Genomic DNA, 25,418 nt, shown 5'->3' on the forward strand with positions numbered 1-25,418 from the left:
GTCCACAACAGCTCAGCAAGATTAAGTAGGTGAATTTAGCAAATGCGACTCAAAATCAACCCCATTCTTTGCCACATCAAAGTGTGTGTTCTTATATTTTCCATATGAGGGTAAGTTTTGGAAACAGAAATCATCCCTCTATTGCTATATAAACTACTTTGTGAATTCTTTGTTGAAAAGTGGCATATAAAACTTAATGCTGGTTTTTGTTTTTTTGTTTTGCATTCGAAGTAGCAGCTACAAAAAAATAACTGTTCTTCGAAAGCAGGGACAGCAGGCAGTAAATCGGATATTAAACCATTTAAGTTATACCCACAGCATCATCCAGTAACACATGTGCTAAATTATGACAGACTGCCAGATCAGAGCCAAAGTTCAACAAAGTACATGGGAATCTCATAGACATTAATGGGTCAAGCCCTATATCTGGTAAGATTATAACAGTACTTATCCTGAAAAGAGGATGAGTTGCTATACAGTAGATCACCTAAAGTAAGCAACAAGTATCATCTGTCTGTTTCAACTGACAAGTTCCAAAAAAAAAAACCCAAACCAATTTGTATCAAGACGGAGTTGGAAAGCTGGTGTCACTACAGCAGTACAGAGGCAAGTTAATTTAAATAAAATAACTCATAAACAGGGTGAGGGGATTCCGGGATAGAGCACAAAATTTTCTCATCTCTGGTATTCTTTTTTTTCCCCTCAAGCATTAACTAGGATCTTTACCCTCCCTCTTTATTAATGCCCTCCCTCTTTAAGAAATGTGTTTCTTACCCATAGCTCAATACCTACTACAATGATCCGAATTCTGACAATACCTGAATTTGGAAGTACATAAGAACATTAGAACAGCCCCACTGGATCAGGCCATAGGCCCATCTAGTCCAGCTTCCTGTATCTCACAGCAGCCCACCAAATGCTCCAGGGAGCACACCAGATAACAGGAGACCTGAATCCTGTGTATTGGGCTTGGCTGGGCTTGTATTGGGCTTGGTTGGAACCTGCAGCAGAACAAGTTGGGAGAACCCCGAGGCAGTAGAATCGATAGTACTTCTCATGGTGACGCCATTTTAAAAAAAATCCTCTCCCATGCAAATCTACTCCTTCAAAGCAAAAACTACCATCCCAGGGAGGAAAGTTCTGGTCTTGACTGCTTTCTACTGTAACAGTTTTCAATCTGCAAGGAGTTTTAGACTGAAGGCAACATTCAAAATTGTGAACATTCAAAAACACACACACATCACAATCTGAAATACCACAACCCATTTTATCCCCTCATTCCACAGCACGCCTAAGTTCACTCCTAGTGGCAGCCCTTAGGACATACAACTGTAGTATATGAGCTCTTAACTAAACAACTTGACCTCTTGCGGATACTCACGATTTCCCCTGCAGTGTGCTTTCAGGAATATAAACAGTGTAGGAAGTGTTGACAAACTGTGGTGGTCGACGTCCAACTAGGACAGAAATGGAAGCAGGAGACCCTTGGCGACCAGGTTTGTCTGCCGCTACCACAGTCAGCAAATATTCCCTCTCTTTCACCAGAGGCAAACCTGTGGTTCTGACCCAGCCAGTGTCTTTTTCAACATCAAATCGATCTTCTCCACCTACAAAAACATAGGGATTATTGTCACATGACCTATGGAACAATCTGTGAGCGTAAGGCCTATTCACACTCTTAAGTGTCTGAACGCACATGGTGGAGGCAGTGGAAACACACATACCATTCCCACCTCCTAATTTACACATGTTCATTTGGAGAGCTCCATGTGACAGGGAATTCTGAATAAGCAGAGCGCACTGGCTGTGTTGAGAGTCATATGTGCAGAGTCTCTACACAGACTTTCAGATGAATGCAAGTAAGGGCCCAATCCTATCCAAGTTTTCAGCACTGATCTAGCTGTGCCAACGGGCGTATGCTGCTTCCTGCAGTGGAGATTCAGTCACAGAGGCCTCCTCAAGGTAAAGGAACAAATGTTTTTTTACCTTGAGGCTGCATTGCAGCTTCATCAGCAGTGGAAAGTTGGACAGGATTGGGCCCTAAGTCAGGGATCGGATCATCTACTGTGATCTCATTCCCTCACCAAGGCACATTCAGTCACCTGAGTTTGAAAGGATAAACAGAGCTATTCTTACAAGGGGAGGCCCAGGAAGCTTCCAGCTTCCAGCATTGCTTCTGATCTATTCAAGGAAGCAGACAGAATGACAAGAGGTCAGCCGTTGTATGTTTTTGAAACAGGCGGACAATGGAACAGGAGGAGGACTGCTAGCAATTCTCTATTACATACTGCAGTCCACTTATGCAGTGATATTCAAACTGGGGCGTCGCAACGCTCCAGCCTGAGGGTCCTGGTCCCTTTCCCCTTAAGGGGCGGGGGCAGCCAGGAGGTAGGGAGGAGGGAGCGGCATGATCCCCAGGATCGCACCGCTCAGGGGGGCTGCAGGGGCTTGGTGCACTTGCCCAAGCCCACTGCAGCCCCCCGGGGGTGCGGGGAGCCCTGCGCGACCTTTGGCAGGGCTCCCCGGGTCAGGGAAGGTGACAGCGGAGCAACCGCGCCCCACTCCGCTAAACCGGAAGCGGAGCGCGATCGCTCCACGTTCCCTTTTGACCGGGCTGCAGGGACTGGGGTGCACCCTCCAGTCCCTGCAGCAGCCGTCCCTGGCTGTGGGGAGCTGGGCGCGAGCGAATGCAGGGCTCCTCGGGTCAGGGAAAGTGAGAGTGGGGCGATCACGCTCCGCTTCCGGTTTAGCGGAGCGGGGCGCAATCGCTCGGCTGTCACCTTCCCTGACCCAGGGAGCCCTGCCGAAGGTCGTGCAGGGCTCCCCGCACCCCCGGGGGGCTGCATGGGGCTTGGGCAAGTGCACCAAGCCCCTGCAGTCCCCCTGAGCGGCGCAATCCTGGGGATCGTGCCGCTGCCTCCCCCCGCCCCCGCAAAGACTTACTGCAGGATTCAAACTCTCTGAGAGTTTGAAAACCACAGCACTTATGGAATAAAGGAAGACATTCCAGGAAGAAATGTTAAATCCTTAAGAGAGGTCCGCTATTCGTCATGCATCAAAATCGAGCTCTTTTCTTCCACAGCCCAAATACTCAGCCTGTCAGGCTTACATTATTATTTTTTGAGCACCTAAAATCAACTCTTAGTTGATTTTATGTTGTAAGTTAAAAGTAAGATTTTATGTTGTAAATATTATTAGAATAATAGCCACTCTAAGAACCTACTGGGCTGAATGGCAGAGTGAAAATTCTAAAGACAAATAAGTCAAAACGGAGCAAGAGGGCAAAATAAATGTGTACGTGCCATTTCTGCCTTTTAGAAAGTGGTCTCTTTACCTTCCACCAGAAAATATTCAATGGCTCCATTTTCGTCCTCGTCTTGGTCTTCAGCCAAGAGCTTGTAGACTTTCGTGCCTGCTGGCGCTTTAGGAGAAACTGTGGCCAAGTAAGGAAAGGGTTCCATGACCCACTGAGGAACATTGTCATTTACGTCTGTCACGGTCAGTTCCAAGTGCACCAGGTACCAATTCAATCCTGTTGAATAAGAAGAGAGAGAGAGAAGGAACTCTAAGCAGGAATAGCTTTTCTCAAGCAATAACAGTAGCCTCCAGGCTGCAAAAGACTCCAGCAGGGTATAGTGCAAGCCGTGCTGGCCCTGGAGAATTGGCACAGGGGAATTTCAATCAGATTGGGCTGCCCAATACATAAGCGTGCAACCTCTACAGTACTGAACTGGTAAGCAGATGCAGTTTTTTCCTGTTTCTGTCCAAGACCTTTTTTAAAAGCATAGGTGACATTTCCATCATCAACCCCACCACCATAATCAGATCTGAAGATCAGTAATAAAGCCCTGTAAGTTCCCTGGTGCCAGAACAGTAAAATCAGGCAGGTATCATTTTTTGAACAATTGCCTGTTCGAAATTGCCACCCTCCTGGAACTGCTATTTAGACCACTACCTTATTATCCTGAACTAAAAAGGAACAAAGTATGTTTAGGCCAAGCTGGCTGTCAAAAATAAACTACTTGTCGAAATGTTTCACTATGTGCTTCCTTAGTTCAAGGTTATGGAAGTCAAATGAGTAGCATTCTTGAACAGACTGTCTGAAATTGCTACCTGCCCTAAATCTCTGCGACAGATCAGCTTTCAAAAACAAAAAGAGACTGAGTTTAATTATTTTTTCAACAGAAACTGTTTAGGATCAGCAGATGCACTGCTGATATTACTGTTGGAGAGGGAATAGCATGTGAGCCATGCCACCCAGTGTATAAATTCAGTAAGAGAGCAATTCAAAGGCACTCTTAGGACAGCGCAAGTCCCTTGTGAGTCAGGCCAGTGCAGGGGTTTGGGGAGGGAAAGCGGAAGGTGGGATGGGGGCATTCCAGGATGGGAAGAGGAAGGGTGGTGGGCGGGCCAGTGGGCGGACCAAGCCCAGAAGGGGGATGGTGCCAGGATTCAGCACTTAAGCTGGATCCTAACCCCCGTGCCAGGTGGCCCAGCCTAACAGTCAAGCTGCTTGGATCTGCACCACCTATTTGGTGTTTTTAGTGCCTGCTTTTAGTGCTACTATTTTTAGCACCTACATCTAGTGCTTCTGTATGCTGTGCCCCACAGTTAGTGCCCCATTATAGGGGACAGAAATGTTTAAATTATCCCGCCATTTAACACATAATTGCCCAAAATAGGTCCCATCTTGAAACAAGTTTTCACAACCTTTAAGACTGCCATTGTAGGTAACATCTGAAATCTGCCATTAGATTTTGAGTACAATTGCTCCTGCAACTTAGACCTGTTATTTTCAACCACTGTGATGTGGCACACTGGTGTGTGCAAATGATCTGCAGGTGTGCCACGGGAGTTTGGGGGAGGGGCATTTATTAGTAGGGACACTGGGGGATGTGAGCACCCCAGCAACAGCACTGTTTGCCTTGTCAACTGTCAAAAACTTATAGTGTGCCTTGACAATTTTCAAACCTTGTCCGTGTGCCATGAGACAAAAAAGGTTGAAAATCACTCTTAGACAAATGAACTGCGATTAGAAATGCACCCTCCAGAAATAGCACACTTAAACTGCTATTCTATGTTTGCTAAGGGAACAACCAAGTAGTTGAGTGCTCTAAAAATACACCTTTGTTCCACACACTGATCTTGTAAACAGCATCATCTGTTTAATGGAGAGGGAGGGACCACTTGCATGCTGCAGTAAGACTCCCTGCAAAACTTAGTGCTTTACACCCCCTCTAGCTATGCCACTGCATGGCAGGCAGCAGTCTAACTTACTGGCCTAACTTACTTACAGTCTAACTTACTTACAGTCTATGAACTTCCATATGACTTCTTACTCCAGAAAAGAAACCTCAGTTCTAAAATGTCTATGCCCACTGTCTTTGTCTGGGTCTTTGCAGTATTCATATACTGTAATAGTAATTTTCTGTTTCCCCTCTGTTTATCCAAAGAGGCATTCATATTTATATATCGGTGCAGCACATCAAATGGTTAATGTTTTCTGGAAAGTCTCACAAACAAGGTAGCAAAATTTAGCATGGGTTATCATAATCTGCTGTCTGTAAGTAACCAGTAAGTGGATTCTGGTAAGGAAAATTCCCTGGTGTGAAGATTAACTATGTCAAGTTTAAGTTTCTTAGTATAGACTCCAATGTCTTAACCTGTTACAACACTTAAGTACTTTGCGTTCTGCCTAAAGATAGTGTTCCACTCAAGCAATTACACTACTCACACTACACCAACATCATACCAACAGATAAGCACAAGGCTTAAAATATACACAAGAAGGGCACAATCCATTTCAAAATGATTTTTAAAATCCATATGTATGAGCTGCATGATGCTGTTGTGAGAGAATTCAGGAACATAAATCACAAAATGGCACTGAAAATCCCTCAGGCGCACATTGCAAATCCAATGTCAGGACTGAAATCTCCATAACCAAAAGTAAAATCCAGTTTCCAGTTCATTATGACTTTAAAAATCCACACCTATGAATTGCTTTTGATCATTCCCATCATGCAAATTGGGGGGCCTGGAAATTAAAGGAAAGCTGGTAGAACAATGAGTGAGACCAACAGCGACAACAAATCTGGTCTAACAACACAGTAGTCTTGGCCCATTTTTTCCCATAAAGCCCCACCTACACAAGTAGGACAAGAAGGCACCAATATGCTGCAATATGGCTGTACGCTTTGTGCTCAAAGTGGGCAAACATTTTGTTTGATGCTGGATTTAATGCAGAGTATCATTTGTATCCCCCTAAATGGGGGTGTTGAGGACCCAATCTGATCCAATTTTCCAGCGCCGGTGCAGCCGTCACAATGGGGTGTGTGCTGCATACTTTGGTGGGGAGGCAGTCACAGAGACCCCCTCAAGGTAAGGCAACGTTTGTTCCCCTACCCCCAGGCTGCACTGTGGTTGCACCAGTGCCAGAAAGTTTGATAGGACTGGGCCCTGAGACAGTTGAATTGGTATGACGCCAGTTTTAGGAGTGTTATATGGATCTACCCATAAGCATGTTGCATGTTTTAATTTTCCCAGTGTTTGTAACATGATCCCATCCCACACTGTTAACATAAGATCTTGAGTTGTAGAGAACATTTAAAGTAAGACCAAGCTGCACAGGTGTGAAATATGAGCCCTCTTCACACACTCCTTTATAAAAAGCGATGCATTTAATGAAAGGGATGATGTTATATACAGTATATGCACATTTTATTGCTGAAATTCCAGGCCATTTTTATGTTATCTTCTGCAATAGGAAAGCAGGGCATAAATTATGGAAATAAACAGAAAACACTAGCCAGAGAATCAACATTTGGCTGGCCCCCAGTGCCATTAGTTAATTTGGCCCAGCTTCCTATGAGGTATTAACAGTGGCATTTCTGCCTGGCTCCAGGACCAGCCGCCGCAGTAGAAACTGCAGCAGAGGGACTAGACAGTACTGCACTTTTCTGCACTGAGGCCTACAAATACGATTGGACAAGTTGTGAAAACAAATCTCACAGTGCTTTGTGAAGCATAATCAGACAAGGGCTCGCCAGAGGACAGAGATAGCAAAGAGGAGACTGACATGGACAATAATGTGCAACGCACAAGACAAGTATACTAAGGAATCTGTAAATCACATTTACACGGACAAGCTGCTATATTATCTTCACACAGATGCAACAGCAGCCATCTGAAATGGGGTTAGTTGGTGCTTGTTCATTCAAAAGGTTCCAATTTGGAGCAGTGCTCAAACATGCTAAAAGCAAGCCAACAAACTCTGGAGAGATCATTCTACAAGCATGACCGCTGGTGTGCAGAACTGGTTGTCACAGGCTGAAACAAAATAAACGATTTTAAACAAAATGGACAGATCCATTTGCAAAAAGCAAAGCTAATATTATTTATTGTAGAACAAATTAATTGCAAGAATTTATCTTCCACTTTCTACCCTTAAGTATCTAAAGTTCCAAACAAGCAAAGGAGCACTCTATTTCTAAAGCACATAGCAAGAGCAGGTCTTTGGCTTCACAGATTTGGGATATGCACGGTAAAATTCAAGGGACTTAGGGCCCAATCCTATCCAATTTTCCAGCACCGGTGCAGCCGCAATGCAGCCCCAAGGTAAAGGAACAAATGTTCCCATACCTTAAGGAGGCCTATGTGACTGCTGCCCCACCATAAGATGCAGTGCATGACCCATTGGCACAGCTGCACCAGCACTGGAAAACTGGATAGGACTGGGCTCTGAAACTGCAATCCTAACCAACTTTCCAGCATGAACATAAGGGCAATGCAACTCCGAGGTAAGGGAACAAACCTTACCTTGAGGAGGCCTCCATGACTGTCCCCCCAACTCCTGGATGCAGCACATGCCCCACTGGCACAGCTATGCCAGTGTTGGAAAGTTGGTTAGGATTGCACCCTGAGTCTATAACCTGCTTCTTGCATCCTCTGATGGAGGAGAGCCACAAACCAGTGGTACAGCTGCTTTGCATCAAAGGTCCCAAGTTTTGATGTTGGCTGCATCTTCAGGTAGGGCCAAGAAACACCCTTGTCTGCAAACGAGCTCCCAGTGCAGACAGTACTAAGCTAGATGGAAAACTGGTCTCACGCCCAGTAAAGGCAGCTTCAGGTGTTCAGCCACAACTGCCAGTACTCTTCCAGCAGAACTAAATTTCTCAGCTTTGAGATCTTGAACACGTCAAATTCTTGAGGTTGCACTATTTTGTGTGGTTATGTATGTGCTAAAGGTGTTGGTACCAAAAAGGGACATCTGCAAGGCTAGCATGGATCAGAGTTGGAACCAAATGTCAAATCTATAAAAGGGTGCAGTAAGAATTGAATGGGAGGTGGAAGTGATAACTCAGGTATTAATGTGGCATGAAAAAAGTCATAAAATATAGCTTTTTAATTATGTCCTATGCTCATAGAATGACCAAGGGTAGCCAGCCAGTATGCAGTCATGGCAGCAGACTCTATTCCCCACCTATCATCTAGAGCAGAGGACTCCAAACTTTTAGGCCAGAAGGCCACATCGAATATCTGGTGCAGGTTGAGGGCCAGAAAAAAAATCTAAATATAAAATTTAAATAAATAAATTGGAGGTGGAACTTAAATGAGTGAATAAATAAATGATGGGCTCATTCATTCAACCTCTCTGGCTCTCAGAACATCCTCCAGACACAACCAGAGCACAGCTCCAGTTGTGTTCAGTTGAGTGGGCAAGAGGCTCTCAGGGGACAAGAGGCTTGCTGCGGGCCGCATCTGGCCCCCGGGCCGGGGTTTGGAGACCCCTGATCTAGAGCAAGCCAACACAAGTGGGAACTCTGCAAAGGCAAGATTCCTTGATCACATACACACTTGTAAGCACATGGCAGGTTCAGTATTTTGAAGTGACCCTAGAATCCATATGCTAAAAGGAAAGAAACTGCCATTGTAATGACTTTCACACATGATTCATACACACTGATTCCATATGCATAGAACCCTCCGTTCCCAATAGAGGCATCCTGCAAAACAATAGGCAGTGGAGACACAGGAGTGCTGTGGGTGGCAAGTGATGATGTAGTAAGCAATCCATCCTCCATGTGCACATGTCCTAATGGATGCCTGCTGGCATTGCTCGTCTTATCAGACAAGCACACATTGCAAAGCATACAGTAAGCTACGCACTGGTATCCTCTCATTTACAGATTATTGCAGTGTGCCGGGAATAGCACTGAAGACTGTTCAGGAGCTGCAGTGGGAGCAAAATACAGCTGCACATTAACCATATGGATCAGGGTGGCCACATGTTTTCAGTCTGAGGGCTCCTGGACCATTAACAATTGTGTAATTTCAGCAGGTGCAGTTTGGCATCTGTGAGATGACAAGCTGAACATGTTAAAATTCCCTCTTCTACACAATTGTTAAAGGTTCAGGAGTGCTAATGCTGAAAGACTGGCAATCCCTGATATGTATCAATGAAACTTTTCAGTCCAGTTTTGAGACCACTTCACTATGGCTTACCATCAGTCTCTGAGCATAATTCGAAGTGCCGGTTTTTAACCTCAAAATGGTTTGAGACCAGGCTACTTAAAGGAACACCCTCTCCCAATTTTACTGCCCAAATCTTAGGAGCATAGTCAAAGTCCCCTCCTCCAAGTCCCCCTGCCTTCTGAAGACAGGCAGAGGGAGTCAGAGAGAGACAGACGGACAGATGGAGTATTTTCTGCCATGAAACTTCCTCCCCAAGGAAGTCCACCTAGTGCCATCCCTGTCTGCCCCATTTTTGTTTGGTCAGGCCTTCTAGAACCATCTTATGCTGGAATTTTAGTCTGATTCTCTCTCTTTTAGCTTTTTAAAACTTATTTTTAAATGTATATTTTTAAGATGTTTTCAATTGTAATTTTTGTTAGCTATCCTAAGTGCAAATCGGAGAACAATGGACTATTAATCTTATAAATAGCCACACAACTGCACACTTTCATTGCACATGCACATTAACATAATTCATTTGCGAGTTCAAAATGCTTCAAGGAGTTAACTTCAAATTTTATCCAGAATGATATTTTCATGTGTGGGATAAGGAAAAATAAACTATAGCTTGAATACTCCCTCTTGGCTACCCAGCTGAGGAAGGTCAGAAGTCATTTGGTTGGCTATACTGGTTTTCAAGTTGTTTTTAAAGATGTCTTATTTGGAGCAAAGTGACCCTCATTTCATGCTGAGAGGGGGCAGCAGTATCCAGCAGAAGAAATTAAGCTTGGACAAAGCACACACATAGAGTTTGGAAATATGGTATCAAAATGTCATATCAAAATGAGAGTAGGCGTTTAGCCTACAAGGCATCTTTAAAAAAAAAAAAAAATTCCTGGCCTCCAAGATCTTGAGGCCCATGAAGATCTCTAAGGTTTGTTGACAGAAAACTTGAGAAAGAGAAATGAAATATTAAAAACAGGAGTTTGACCTTTAATTTCGGCTGCCAAAGGACAAAAATTTTTCATGCTTTCGGGAGGAGGGGACACACACAGCAAACAGTGCTTGCTATAAATCTGAGAGATTCCAGTTCGAAGAATGGTATTTTTTTTAAATTTATTACTCTTGCTGGAAGGTCTATAATTATTGATGACAGCCAATCCTTCTTGTCCAAATTAAATCTGCTGCAATTTCAGATTCTTGTACAGCCACAGAGTGGGGGTGTGGGGTGTTGTTGTTTTTTTTTGCAAGTGCCTCCTGGCCACATAGAGAATACTGAATAATACTAGAACTAGACATCACTGCAGACTCAGGACTACCAGCCAAATCTGCCACCCCACTTCTCACTGATCACATCTATTAATACAAAGTGCATGACAACCACACATGGGTTACTCCACCTCTGCAAGGACAATGAGGCTGAAACTCACAGCAAAGATGGTATTAAATGATGGATTTTTGTATCGCTGGATTTTATGGAGGAAAGAGAGGAAGAGGTGTCATAAGACAGCATTCATTCTCTAGCAGCCAAATTCTATGCATGTTTACTCAGAAGTAAGACTTATTGTAGTCAACAGGGCTTACTCTCAGGTAAGTGCACACAGGATTGCAGCCTAAGTCAAAGTTACTAATAGCCCACTCCTGACGCTGACAGCTCTACCGGGTGCAGTCGCGTCAAAACAGCTACCACTGCATCCAGCAACACCACTGAGGCTACCGGAGGTCTCCTCAGGGGAAAGCCCCAAGCCCCGCAATGGGGCTTCTCAAGTCTGCACTGGATATTTTGTAAGCATAGACTCCATGTGGCCCTTCAAGCGTGATGCAGAGTTCAGGATCAGGCGGAGCAGAACTCTGCAAGTCCAATCCCCTTCCACTCCGGTTTCTCCCCCCCACCCCAGAATGCCTGCCCCCTACTCCTTAGGCCCTCACCACCACTCAGAGCTCTTACCTAGCATGTTTGAAAACACCCAGCATTGTGCACTGGAGCTCAGTGCCAGTGCTGGCCCAGCTTAGGATTGGGCCCTGTTTTCTTATACAACTGCAATGATATAGAATTTACTCCAACATGGTAAATAAACCTGCAAACCTAGGGTATGGCAGTCACTACAATTTTATACTTCTGATTCATAACCTCAAGGTTAGCAATGTCAAAAATGGTCAGAAATTTCATTTGGAAGAATTAGTAGTATTAGCCCAACATTTTTATAGCAGCAGAAGAGCTCTAGGGATCACAGAATCAACACGTCACCTTATCTTGCAGTCTAAATCAAAAAGACAGGGAAAGAGAAGACAGGGATTTACAATGAATAGTTGGAGAGGTTACGGGAAAGTCAGGTGGCAGAAGGGGAGACTAGAGGGATTTAAGAAAAAGTTTGTTGAACAAGCTGCTTTAACAAACGACTTGAAGACCATATCTACATGACCACCTTCTTCCATATCAGCCAGCCCATCCCCCAAGACACAGGGGCGGACAAACTTTCAACTTTAGGGATCTTGGACCTTTAACAACTGAGATGAGAAGCTGCACCTGCTGAAATTCCCTCTTCTGTACAATCGTTAAAGGTCCAGGATAGCAGGCACTGGGCTTGAACACCTGTGCTCTGCCACTCAGCGGTTGTGGGGAGGGTGGGACCAGGGAAGTTCAACTCCACCAGATCCTGAGCTCTGTGTCAGGTTGTGCAGCCCAGCATGGAGGCTCTTGATTCTATGACAGCCGAAGGACTGCTGCAGAATCAAGTAGCCATTGTGGGGCTACGTCCCTTACCCGGGGGAAGGGGACAAAAATCCCCTACCCCCAAGGAGCTGCCCTGTGGTTGCCCTGTTGCACACAGGATGCCATGACAGTCATTGTGGTCCCAGTCCCAGAACAATGGGCAGCTCAGGATTGGGATGTCTGTGTTTTAAATAAATAAATGGAAATTGAGGTTGCTGCTCAGTAACAGACCAGATGCTTGTGTAATGGAGATGCGCAAGATCCCTCAAGGAGACAGGGTGCGGTGTCAACAGTGGCCCCTTCCTCTATCAGGTAAGCATGGGGTTAATACCAGGGCCTCAGATTGCAGTAAGTGTGCTGCACAGCTGCAGCCACTAGAGATAACCAGGTCATTAAGGGATAAAAGCAGCACCTGATGAAGGGAGAGTTTGGTGGGTAGTAGGAGGAGGAAGGAAGGAGACTGCACTGCAGGCTTGATGGACAGAGGAACTAATGGCTGATGAACTGACTATTGGACAGATGGGCAAGTGGACTTCTGAGGATTACTGGAATGGGGACTGCTGGAGATTGGCGCGCGGCTGCCATGCCCAAGACTAGCTGAGGACCAAGGTGTTGCTGTGGTGGCTCACAGTACCTCCCAGATGCAACCAGAATCAGTCTTCTGCTTGCGTTCAGGAGGCGTCATAACACATGGGGAGACTGTGTGTGGCTTCCTCAGGCCTCTGGAAGTCTCCAAGAGGTACTACCAGCTTTCAGAAGGTCCAGGAGGTCCTTGAGGCCCTACCTGAGGATTCCATTACCCACAGGTTTAAGTATCTGTGGGGGTTCTGCAGATACCAAGGTTGGACAGTACATAGCATCACACATAATTGGACGGGGGGGAGTGACATGCCAGCGGAGTCAAGTTAGGCATTTTCCAAATTTCTGACATGCTGAGCCCAAGAGGTTCACCATCACTGCTGTAGGTTGACTGCCTTTGTAAGGAGCGCCATATAGAATATGCCTCTAGACTTGTCATCTCACCATGTCAAATCATTAAGGATGCTGTCGGCCCACAAAAATTCAACATATTTTCAGACTTCTGATTTCATTAGCCTTGTATCCGTTTAGTCACCTTCTCCAAAAAGGACACAAATAAATCCTGCAAATGCTTCATACAAGATTTCATTTTATACATCAGGAAAACTCAAGTCATTATAAATACAAACTCTTGCACATCAATATAAATTGGTGGCAGGGCAAAAGAAATCCTGACAGCTTCAGTGATTTCAATGGGGGTGGGGGGGGGGGAACCTGACACTACAGAATATCTTACTTGGGTGAACATGTCTTCACAATTATGAACTCAACTCTGCTTTCTTTTATTTTACTGAGAGAAGAGGTATTGTATTACTATGATTAAACAATAATGGCTGAGAAGTCAGGTTAGTTGTGGCATTTTTAGGTCATTTCAATTTATGATTTTAAAAACACAAGAAAAATTATGAGGGCAATAAAAAGCCTTGAATATCTTCAGGACATTTCCAGCCATCTCTAAAAATGTCCAATCATCAGCAAACAAAGTCAAGATCTTTTCTTTCTGTTTATATAGCATGCAGTTTAGTCATCAATATTTGTTCAGTTGACTCCTTTGAAAGAATCAACATAGCTGTAAATGCTAAAAAGTTGCATTAACATTTTTGAGGCATGTTTTGAGACACTTTTCAGATCTTTGTGCACCAGTCCTTAAAAGCAACAAGAGCTGCATGAGTCAGGTAAAGGGATGACCTTTTTTCCTGACTTAGCTAAAGCACAGGGTGTTTCCTCAATGATCACTAATGGCCAGAAAAACATTACTTAAATGAGCACTGATTGATAGCAGCGACTACCAACCAATTACAATGCCAATGGCAGACCAGGTGAGAGCTAAGAACTGGCAAGAGAGAAAACAGTTTGGCAGCTGGAATGCAGACAAACAAAAACCTGATTATTTTTTTTCCTGTGCAGGAACAAAGAATAGCGGTCTGCATGCAAGCCAGCTCTCCCTCCTTCAGGTTGCGTATTTGTAAATAAGTAGGTATTACAAAAGCAACACAAGCCTTACAAAGGAATAGATCTTGCAGCAGCTTCTGGAAATTTCCATCACTCTGGAACACGGGGAGATGCAAAACAATACCAAATTGTGAGAAGTGAGGCTGACCTTTTACCAAATCGGTGGACAGTCAAAGAAAATAAGATATCATATTGGGGAAACCTAAACAGGAACCCAAGGAACAGGATTGTTCTTGTAGGGGAAATTCATCCTGGGAAAAATGTCAGCTTTCATTAACAGTTCAGTGTGAAGAGGGAAGCATCAATCCACTGGGAAGTTCTCCAGCATTACTGAAGAGGTGTAGCTAGAGAGGGTGCACAACACTAAGTTCTGCAAGGAGCCTCACTGCTGCTTGCAAGGGGCCCCTCCCCTTCAGAGCCATTCCAAGTGTGGGGAGCAAAATAGAGGTGAATGCCTCTGTTTTGCTCCCCTTGCCCAGACTAGCTCCTAAGGGGAGGGGCCCCTTGCATGCTGCAGTGAGAATCAAGATCAGGCTCCAGGAGCATACATGCTCAGGGTCAGGCCCCAGGAGCAAATGCCACTGTTTTGCTCCCCCCACCAGGAACGGCTACAAAGGGGAGGGGCCGCTTGCATTTAGGCCCCTTGCAAAACTTAGTGCTTTGCACCCCTTCTAGCTATATGACTACATTACTGTAACTCAGGGAGGGCAAACTTTCAACTCACAGATGACAAGCTGCACCTGCTGAAACTCCCTCTTCTATACAATTGTTAAAGATCCAGGATGCCTAAAGTTGAAGGTTTGCCCTCCCCTGCTGTAACTAATAAGAGCTGGGCAACAATGTTCCCAGAGTTACCAATTATTGCTCCCAGCTCTTTAAAAGAAATGAAAACCTCCCCTCTTAAAAGTAAAACAATGTCCACATGTCAAATTCAGAAATTCAAGTTGTCAGTGACGGATTTTTGCTCTCTGGTACTGTACTGACTTCATTCATAAAACATAAACCCTTCTAAAGAAACAGACAGCCCGTGCTCTTTTCTCAGAAAGCTTACCTTATTCACAGGTAAAATAATATCACTTTGTCATCTCCCTGCTCTTTACCCCTCTCATCTTGCATTTAAAAGCCAGAGTGCTTAAAAAGGAACTAGAAGCTAAAAGCAAATGGGAGAAGTACTGCTCAGCAGGAGAACCTTGAATCCCAAACGTCTGAGGTAGGGCCAAGCATCAACGTTTTCAAACTCCAGGCTGAATTCAATGAAAAGAAACATTTCAGGGATACTTCTGCTGGGCCAGTCAAGATCGTCTCATAAACATACAAAGCGGACTCCTACTCAGAAAGAGTATCAGTTCATATAATTCATTTATTTTACAAGACATCAAACTTATTTTTCTCCAGAGATCCAAGATGGCTTACAACATTAATTCAAAAGACAATTAAATCAATCCCTCCCCAAAAAAGCCAAATGAGCACAGAGTCAGAATATACTCCACAAGAAGGATTACTGCCATCAACAATAGTCCAAGAAAGTCTTCTAAAATCATTTAGTCCGGAAGCCTTCTCTCCTTCTACTGAAGCAAAAGGGAAAGAACCCAGAGAATCTCCTGTGGGAGGAAATTTAACAGGGAGGAGGCCACAACCAAGAAGGCTGTCTCGCATATCCCTACAGGTAGTACTTCCATCCAAATAGTATGGTCTACCACATTGACCGAGACCAGTTCTCCAGGATTTCAGACAGGAGCATTTCTCAGCCCTGCCTAGATATTCCTAGGGCTCAATTTTTGACCTTCTTCATGCAAAAAAAGCTATCACTTAGCTACGGCCCCTCTTCAAAAGCCCGTCTTTAGAGACTAAACACATAAGGTGCCTTCTCCAAAGCCAGACTATGAATGAATACTGTATGTAGAGTTTAAGGCTGGCTGTCAGGGATTCAACCTCAGACCATCTACATGCAAAGCATGTGCTCTACCATTGGGATAGGACACTAACGACTACAAGAAAGCCCATTGGGGCCAGGGCAAGAACTGAAACCCTACATACTGACTGGGAGAGGCTGACATAAAGGACAGCCTTTATGTCCTTCAAAAGGACGTTCTCTTCGAAAGGACATCTCCAACCTAGGGGTAAGGGAACCAAAAAGGAGTGACTGTAGAGCACAAAAAAATCAAGTGACTTGTTGCATTATAATCTTCATTCCATTATCTAAGAACGTGTTTCACGGGCCCTTTTGATGTAGGGATGCTTCCTCTGGAAAAAGGAACAGGACATTCCATAGTTTCATGAAAGCTTTATGTTCAGAGATAATAAAGTATTCCTTTAGCATCCCCTGGGGGCTGGGGCTAAGAATAGGCCCTCAGTTTGGCTGTACTTGTCGTAAGAGGCGACTAAACAGCCACCGGGTAGATGGGACTCGTCAGCCTAGGAAGGCAGCTCATCTGAGAGAAGGAAACTCTGACCTCAAACCTCCACTGCCTTGTGGCTACATCCAGTTCTGGAAAAGGCTTCAGGAGTCAACCTCGAGGCAAAATCAGGAGCCGGAGTCCCTTAGGCAGTTCATGGCTGAACACAGTCACGTTCTGGCAACTCCTGCGACGCCACTGGAACCAACCGTATTGGCTTCTGCCTTTCCATTGGACCATTCCAGCGACGTGGAGAGGGGGGATTTGCTGCATGGGTAACAGCCTATCCTCCATACCTTCTTTACCCAGGCTTCACGCACTGGAGAGGACACTCCAACTTCGCCATACGGCGTCGGCACAACACGGGAAGCAGCAGTTTACCGGTTATAAGTCTTTGCTCGATTGGCGTAGAGCATGACGCCAGGGGCTGCTTCCGACGGTGGGAGAGATCATTGCATCTCATTGGGCAGCTACCGCCCGCCTTAAGCTGGGCAGTCCCCAGCCAGTAAGGTGTTGCCTCGCCACGGTCCGTTAACCTCATGGGGTGCGTGGGGTTTAGGGTGAAAACTGACAAGTGGATCGACAACTCTGCACCATACAACAGAAAACAGAAAACTACTGCCCTAAAGCTGGGCACCTGGAACGTTAGGACAATGACACCTGGCTTCTCTGATGACCTGCAAGAAATAGACGACGCACGCAAAACAGCTGTCATCGACATGGAGCTGAGCAGACTGCAGATGGACATCGTCGCCCTTCAAGAGACTAGGCTGCCAGATTCCGGATCTGTCAAGGAGAGAAATTTCTCATTTTTCTGGCAGGGAAAACCACCAAACGAAACCAGGGAACATGGCGTTGGCTTTGCGGTCAGAAATACCCTGCTGAAATCCATCATCCCACCTACTGTGGGAAGTGAAAGAATTTTGTCCCTGCAGCTCCAGTCATCAGCAGGACCTATCACTCTCATCAGTGCTTATGCACCGACTCTGTCGTCTCCAGCAGAAGCCAAAGACAAATTCTATGATGACCTGGCCACCACTGTCAAGAAAATCCCTGTAAAAGAGCCATTGTTCATCCTCGGCGATTTCAATGCTAGAGTTGGTGCTGATAACAGTTCATGGCCCACTTGCTTAGGTCAGTTTGGCACTGGGAGGATGAACGAAAATGGCCAACGCCTGCTAGAGTTTTGCTGTCATCACGGTCTCTGTGTCAGCAACACGTTCTTCAACACAAAGCCCCAACATAGAGTCTCTTGGAGACATCCAAGATCAAAGCACTGGCACCAGCTCGACCTGATCCTCACCAGACGCTCCAGCCTTCCCAGCATCAAGATCACACGCAGTTATCATGGTGCTGCCTGCGACACTGACCACTCCCTGGTGTGCAGCAGAGTGAAACTGCAAACAAAGCGACTGTATCACACGAAAAAGGAAGGAAGACCTCGCATTGATACCAGCAAGACCCGGGATCAGAGAAAAGTGGAGGAATTTGCACAAGCGCTTGAGGAATCTCTTCCAGGCCCGGCCGACGCAAACGCATCCAACAGATGGGAACATTTCAAGAATACCGTTTACAACACCGCCTTGTCCATATTCGGCAAGAAGACCAACAAGGCGGCAGACTGGTTTGAAGCCCACTCTGAGGAGCTGACACCAGTCATTGAGGAAAAGAGGAGAGCTCAAGCAGCATACAAGGCCTGTCCCAGTGAGCGCAACCTGCAGCGCAACCTGCAGGTCCTCCGAACTGCTCGCAGCAAAGTCCAACAGACTGCCAGGAGATGTGGCAACCTGCAGGTCCTCCGAACTGCTCGCAGCAAAGTCCAACAGACTGCCAGGAGATGTGCTAACGACTACTGGCTCCAGCTCTGTTCCGAGATACAGATAGCAGCTGACACGGGCAACATCAAGGGGATGTATGATGGTATCAAGCAGGCCCTAGGTCCAACACAGAAGAAAATTGCCCCTCTGAAGTCTGCCACAGGCGAGGTCATCCAGGATCGGGCACAGCAGATGGAACGCTGGGTGCAGCACTACTCTGAGCTATATTCCAGAGAAAATGTAGTCACCGAAGAAGCACTGAACAACATTGAGTGCCTGCCTGTGCTGGAAGAGCTTGACAGTGAACCAACCCTAGAAGAACTTCACGTGGCCCTGGACTCCCTTGCCTTTGGCAAGGCACCTGGAAAAGACAGCATCCCTGCTGAAGTCCTAAAATGCTGCAAAGAGATCATCGTCACTGAGCTGCATGAAATCCTCTGTCTCTGCTGGAGAGAAGGTGGAGTACCTCAAGACATGAGGGATGCAAACATCATCACGCTGTACAAGAACAAAGGTGACAGGGGTGACTGCAACAACTACCGCGGCATCTCTCTCCTTAGCGTTGTAGGAAAGCTGTTTGCCCGAGTTGTACTAAAGAGGCTCCAGGTACTTGCAGAGAGCGTCTATCCAGAATCGCAGTGTGGATTCCGAGCCAACAGGTCCACCACTGATATGGTATTCTCCCTTAGACAACTGCAGGAGAAATGCAGGGAACAACGACAGCCACTCTTTATAGCCTTCATAGATCTCACAAAGGCTTTCGACCTGGTCAGCAGAGACGGCCTCTTCAAGATTCTCCCCAAGATTGGATGTCCACCCAGGCTCCTCAGCATCATCAGATCTTTCCACAAGGACATGAAGGGCACTGTTGTCTTCGATGGCTCCACATCAGACCCTTTTGACATCCGAAGCGGAGTGAAGCAGGGCTGTGTTCTTGCACCAACCTTGTTTGGGATTTTCTTCGCTGTCCTGCTGAAGCAGGCCTTTGGAACTGCAACAGAAGGCATCTATCTCCGGACCAGATCAGACGGAAAGCTCTTCAACCTCTCCAGACTGAGAGCAAAATCCAAAGTCCAGCTGAAATGTCTGCGTGACTTCCTCTTTGCCGACGATGCAGCTGTCACTACCCGCTCTGCCAAAGATCTCCAGCAGCTCATGGATCGTTTTAGCAAGGCCTGCCAAGATTTTGGACTGACAATCAGCCTGAAGAAAACACAGGTCATGGTTCAGGATGTGGACTCACCTCCCTGCATTACAATCTCTGAGCATGAACTGGAGGTTGTCCATGACTTTGTGTACCTTGGCTCAACGATCTCCGACACTCATTCTCTCGATACCGAGCTAAACAAGCGCATCGGTAAAGCAGCTACCACGTTTTCCAGACTCACAAAGAGAGTCTGGTCCAACAAGAAGCTGACGGAACATACCAAGATCCAGGTCTACAGAGCTTGCGTCCTGAGTACACTTCTGTACTGCAGCGAGTCATGGACTCTTCGCTCACAACAGGAGAGGAAACTGAGCGCGTTCCACATGCGCTGCCTCCGACGCATCCTCGGCATCACCTGGCAGGACAAAGTTCCAAACAACACAGTCCTGGAACGTGCTGGAATCCCTAGCATGTATTCACTGCTGAAACAGAGACGCCTGCGTTGGCTTGGTCATGTCGTGAGAATGGATGATGGCCGGATCCCAAAGGATCTCCTCTATGGAGAACTCGTGCAAGGAAAGCGCCCTACAGGTAGACCACAGCTGCGATACAAGGACATCTGCAAGAGGGATCTGAAGGCCTTAGGGATGGACCTCAACAAGTGGGAAACCCTGGCCTCTGAGCGGCCCGCTTGGAGGCAGGCTGTGCAGCATGGCCTTTCCCAGTTTGAAGAGACATTTGGCCAACAGTCTGAGGCTAAGAGGCAAAGAAGGAAGGCCCATAGCCAGGGAGACAGACCAGGGACAGACTGCACTTGCTCCCGGTGTGGAAGGGATTGTCACTCCCGGATTGGCCTTTTCAGCCACACTAGACGCTGTGCCAGAACCACCTTTCAGAGCGCGATACCATAGTCTTTCGAGACTGAAGGTTGCCAATACAATATACCTTTAGCATCAGTTGATGGCGGCAAAGAACAGGCAGAGCGTTGCAGTCATGCCCCACTTGTGAACTCTTTGGAGGCAGTCGGCCAGTTGGGTAGGACGATGGTGAGCCACATGCCCATTTCATCTGATCCAGTTGAACACTTCTCAGGTCCCCTTTCCTCCCAAATAAAATAATAGTCCTGTTATGGTGCAAATCTGCCACAACAACACTACTTTTGAACACTTTGTGTAGGCAACAAAATACAGTTGGAACTCTGTATCCATGGGGGATCTGTTCCCAGACATACACACACACACACACACACCCCACACACACAAAGATATTGAAACCTGCACGAAAGCAAATGGCCGTGACTAGAGAACACCTCCTATCGCATCCAGGAGCTCAGGTTCAGACCTCCACCATGGATTTGGAATCTGTGGTGAGTTAAATCCGTGGGTTCCAAACATATGCATAAACAGGGAAGACCCGTCGCACATCTATTCATGAATACTCACAGCAAAGGCTAGACTTTTCTGCAGTTCACACAGGGCAGGTGCAACTGGCCTTGCCAGTGATGTGTATAAACGGAGGATGCAGACCAGAATCTTCTGTCATGTGCTGGGGTACCATAAAATATGCGCTTTGGCAGTGGTGTAACTAGAGGGGGGTGCAAAGCACCAAGTTTTGCAGGGAGCCTCACTGCATTGTGCAAGCAGCCCCTCCCCTTTCCCTTTGGAGCCATTCCAGGTGGTGGGAACAAAACAGAGGCATTTGCCTGTTTCTCTGGGTCTTCTTTGACATTCACCTCCGTTTTGCTCCCACCACCCAAAATGGCTCCAGTGGTGAAGGGAGAAGGGTCACTTGCACACCTCGGTGAGGCTCCCTGCAAAACTTAGTGTTTTGTATCCCCCTCGCTATTCCACTACTCCTTGGCAGAGGAGTCAATGTTGGAAACAGTTCCCTGGAGATAGAAAGCCACACTAAAAAGATGAGAATGGAGTGCAGCAGCTGAAAGAATACCAGTGGCAGTACTGCAAGTCCTCACTCAAAGTTGTCAACAGATTCTTGGAAATTGCAACTTTAAGCAAAACGACCTATAATGAAACCAATTTTACCATAGGCTAATTGATATACATAAACAAGAGCTAAGTTCCTACCCCACATTTCTGGTCACAAAAAGATTACCAAACATCTAAATAAGGACCCCAAACCCTTCTAATATTAAACACTGAAATTAGTATGAGCTTTCCAGGTCAGAGAAAGCCTACGCAGACACGGGGAGAATGTGAGAACTCCACACAAACAGCGGCCCAAGCCAAGAATTGATTTTTCCCCCTCATCAACTTTATAACAGAACACCTTAAAATAGTTTTTCTCAGCCAGTGATATGGGTACCACCAGTCATCAACCAGTGGCACGAGGTGGTGCCTGGTGGTACTCTCAGGACCCCTGGACACCTGCCGTCTGGCAGTGAGACCAGGAACATGAGACACAATAAACAGCGGTAGGAGCTTGGCTTGATGGGCAAGAGCCCCAAAGCATGCTTTTCCATGCTTGAAAAAGCCCTCCCATGTATCCTGAGCCTCTCAGTGGTGTTTGTCACATTGCATCTTCTGGCCTCCCAACTCAGAAGTAGTGATGATGTCATCACCAGTTATTTCCAGTGATACTTCGAATAGTTGGACCATGTGAAGTTATACAGTGAATAACAAACGTTGAGAAACACTGCCTTAAAACGAAATGGCTTTAAATGATGACTTGCTGTACAAGGAGGTAGGTGGAGGAGCAGCAAAGGGTGGAAGAGTCTGTAGGCAGCAAAGAAGAATGAGGGAGAAGCCTCAACAAAGTTGAACTGGGGAATAAATAAATGCTCCTTCCAAGGTTTTATCAAGGGGTACAAAAATTCAAATTTTGGCAGACCTCAAGCTAATTTTAAAGGGAGTGCTCACAGATGAATGCTGCATGAGCTACAAAAATCCATTTGCACACCAAAAAAACCCTTCCATCTCCATGGGGGAAATTCACGCAATCAGTACTTGATTGCACCTGACAGCACTTGAAATATAACCTACAGAACGAGGACAAGAATTGAATTACAGTAGCTGCCACATTCCCCAGCTTTGCAAGCTGGAATCATTAAATACTGACAGTGCAAGCCTATGTATGTCTGCTCAAAAGTAAGCCCCAATGAGATCAATGGAACCTCCTCCTCAGTAAGCGTGTATCAGATTGCAGCCTGAGAGTGATCCTCTGTCAAAAGCTGAACCTGCGTAAAAATCAATGAGTTTGCAGTAGCTGAATGCAGAACAGCACCCATGAATTTTGGGGGACAATCCCCAAAGGATGCATGCAGAGACCCTGGTTCCCAAAAATACTATTAACAATGTCTGCCGACAAGTGTTAAAAACCAATCTTGCTCATAATCACACATGCATCAACAGGAATTAAAAGTATAATTTACTGCTCACATTTCCCACCTGCCAGGTGCCTTAAATCAGAAGCAGGCAGAACAGAGATCAGTATCTACTGGTAGGCTTCCAAGTGATTTGCAGTACATTGGGAAGGGATGATGTCCAACTCCCAATTGTTTAACAACAGGAGCAGAAAAAAGCTCTCTTTTTATTTTAAAACTTGGTTGCTGAAAAAGATTTGGGGAACGCAAAGAGTGAAGTTGTACGTCAAAGTTGTGGCACAGAAAACAAATTCTCGAGCTTAACACATGCTCAAAAGCGTATGTTCCTTAACCCTAAATGACTGTCAATTCCTCTGTGGCTGCTTCCGGATGGCTGTTTAATTCAAGATGGTCACACTCTGTTCATTTAGGCTGCAGTCCTAACCACACATTCCTGAGTAAGCTCCATTGAACAAAATAGGAATTACTTCTGAGTAGACCCGGTTAGGATTGTGCCCTCATTCTTTACAATGGCTTCCCACAATGCCGTCACCCACCCACTGTCCACCTGTATTTTCTTCAGGCTTAAGTCATCACATTTTAACAACAAGGAAAATCCATTAATAATGAAAACAGCAGCACAATAACCACACAGGTGGATCATCATTAGCGCTGCTGCTCTGTCTTTTTCAAGAAGCATAGGCCCATATTCAACTGCAGAAACAGAAGGAGGAAAAGGAAAAAGGTCAGTCTACTCCAGTGTTTCTCAACCAATGCTACTGGTATTACCTGTGGCACCTGAGATGATGTCTGGTGGTACTCACCACCTGGACAACTGCCGCCCAGCAGTGAGACCAGGAACGCAACATAACAAACAGCAATAGGAGGCTCAGCTCAATGGGCAGAGCTCCAAAGCATGCTTTTCAGCACTCAAAAAAACCCTCACATCCACCCTGAGCTTCTTACTGGTGTTTGTTGCATCGCGTCTGGCCTCCCAACCCAGAAGTAACTGGCAACGATGTCATCACCAGTTACTTCTAGTGGTACTTCAAATAGGTGGACCATGTGAAGTGGCACAGTGGAGGACAAACGTTGACAACCACTGGTCCACTGTGTCCCCAGAACACGAGACAGATATTGCAGTGTGGAAGGAACATTGCAATTCCACAGGCGGCCTCAGTGGAACATAATGACTGGCTGGCACTACAATAAGCCTGTGCCCTATGAGTATCCCAAGCCTGTGCCCAACCAAGTGCTCTATGAGGAGGAGGAGGAGGAGAAAAGGCCGGAGAGGAGAATCTCCCCTAATATCTTGATGGGGAGGAGGGGTTCCTGTAAAGCCAACTTAGGGCCCAATCCTATCCAACTTTTCAGCAACGATGCAACCGCAGTGTAGCCCCAAGGTAAGGTAACAAATGTTCCCATACCTTGAGGAGGCCTCTGTGACAGCCTGCCCACCACAGGAAGCAGCACACACTGCATTGGCATGGCTGCACCGACCCTGGAAAATTGGATAGGATTGGGCCCTTAGCCACCTCCTGATTAAGGGGAAAAAGGCGAGTTATAACTACAGATGTGCACCATTTAACGATGGATACATTCTCCTATCCCCATTGTTATTCAGTTAGGTCATTAAGTGAACATTCAGTCCAATCTATTGCCCTTGTTGCATAAACAGACATTCCCTGCCAGACGCTAGCTGGCTGTACAAGCTACTGGAGATAGATCGCCTCTTCTTTGCATTACGAGTCTTTCTGTTGTGTAACAGACACTCTGCTGCAGGCTATAAGAGATGTGATTGCCTCACGAAGAGCATCTTTATTGTGCTTTGACCACCATCATATATGTGGTCCATCATTAAGCGAACAGTTGTTTAGCAGAGCAAGCCTGCATTCTAAATAAACAAAATTTAACATCTGTAACCCTTTCAAATGTTAGCAAACAAGAAATCTGAAGACCCTAACAATAAAACAATGCAATGTGTTTAGCATTGCAGAATCTACAAATTTTCAGGACACATTATACGGAGATCCCCAAGAAGTTTCAAACCATTTAACATTACAGGATAATGAAAGAAATTGGAATGGACAGCATCCTCACCATTTATTAGTTTTAGAAATCTTTTAATAGTTCCAAGTGAAAACAACATAGTATCAGGCTGAAATCCTAATCATACTGTCCAGGGAGTGCCATTGAACTCAATGACGTTTACTTCTGAGTAGCCATGCCTAGAATTGCACTGTCAGCCTCACAACTCGTCCTCCAAATTGAAATGTTACCAACCAGCTTTAGAGACAGACTTTACCCATATGTTCTACAATCTACATCTGTCAGCAGATTAACAGATTTGTGCTGAAATTCAGTTAGATCTTTAAAAAAAAAAAAGAGCTGACAACTTCTGCAGAAATTAAATGTTTGTAAGAGAGAGAAAAAAACAGCCAGCAGGTCTAAACAGCTTTGGTGCTCATCTGCAAGTAGTTTCACAATGATGTTTCTCTAATCTGACTGCCTGCAGAAAAAGATAAAAGATGTCCTATCTAAA

At 45.7% G+C, this 25,418-nt stretch overlaps 1 protein-coding gene across 1 annotated transcript in view; it reads right to left on the bottom strand.

Annotated features, from left to right (window-relative positions):
• Positions 1–25,418, bottom strand: part of LOC136660657 (neural-cadherin-like) — a 91,756-nt gene that overhangs the window by 54,571 nt on the left and 11,767 nt on the right. The window contains exons 2-3 of the mRNA XM_066637965.1: positions 3,335–3,532; positions 1,382–1,607 (exon numbers count right to left, since the gene is read on the bottom strand). Of these exons, the coding sequence (XP_066494062.1) occupies positions 1,382–1,607; positions 3,335–3,532 (424 nt within the window). The remainder of the gene's footprint in view (positions 1–1,381; positions 1,608–3,334; positions 3,533–25,418) is intronic.

Source organism: Tiliqua scincoides, chromosome 9 (assembly GCF_035046505.1).
Source record: "Tiliqua scincoides isolate rTilSci1 chromosome 9, rTilSci1.hap2, whole genome shotgun sequence".
NCBI lineage: Eukaryota > Metazoa > Chordata > Lepidosauria > Squamata > Scincidae > Tiliqua > Tiliqua scincoides.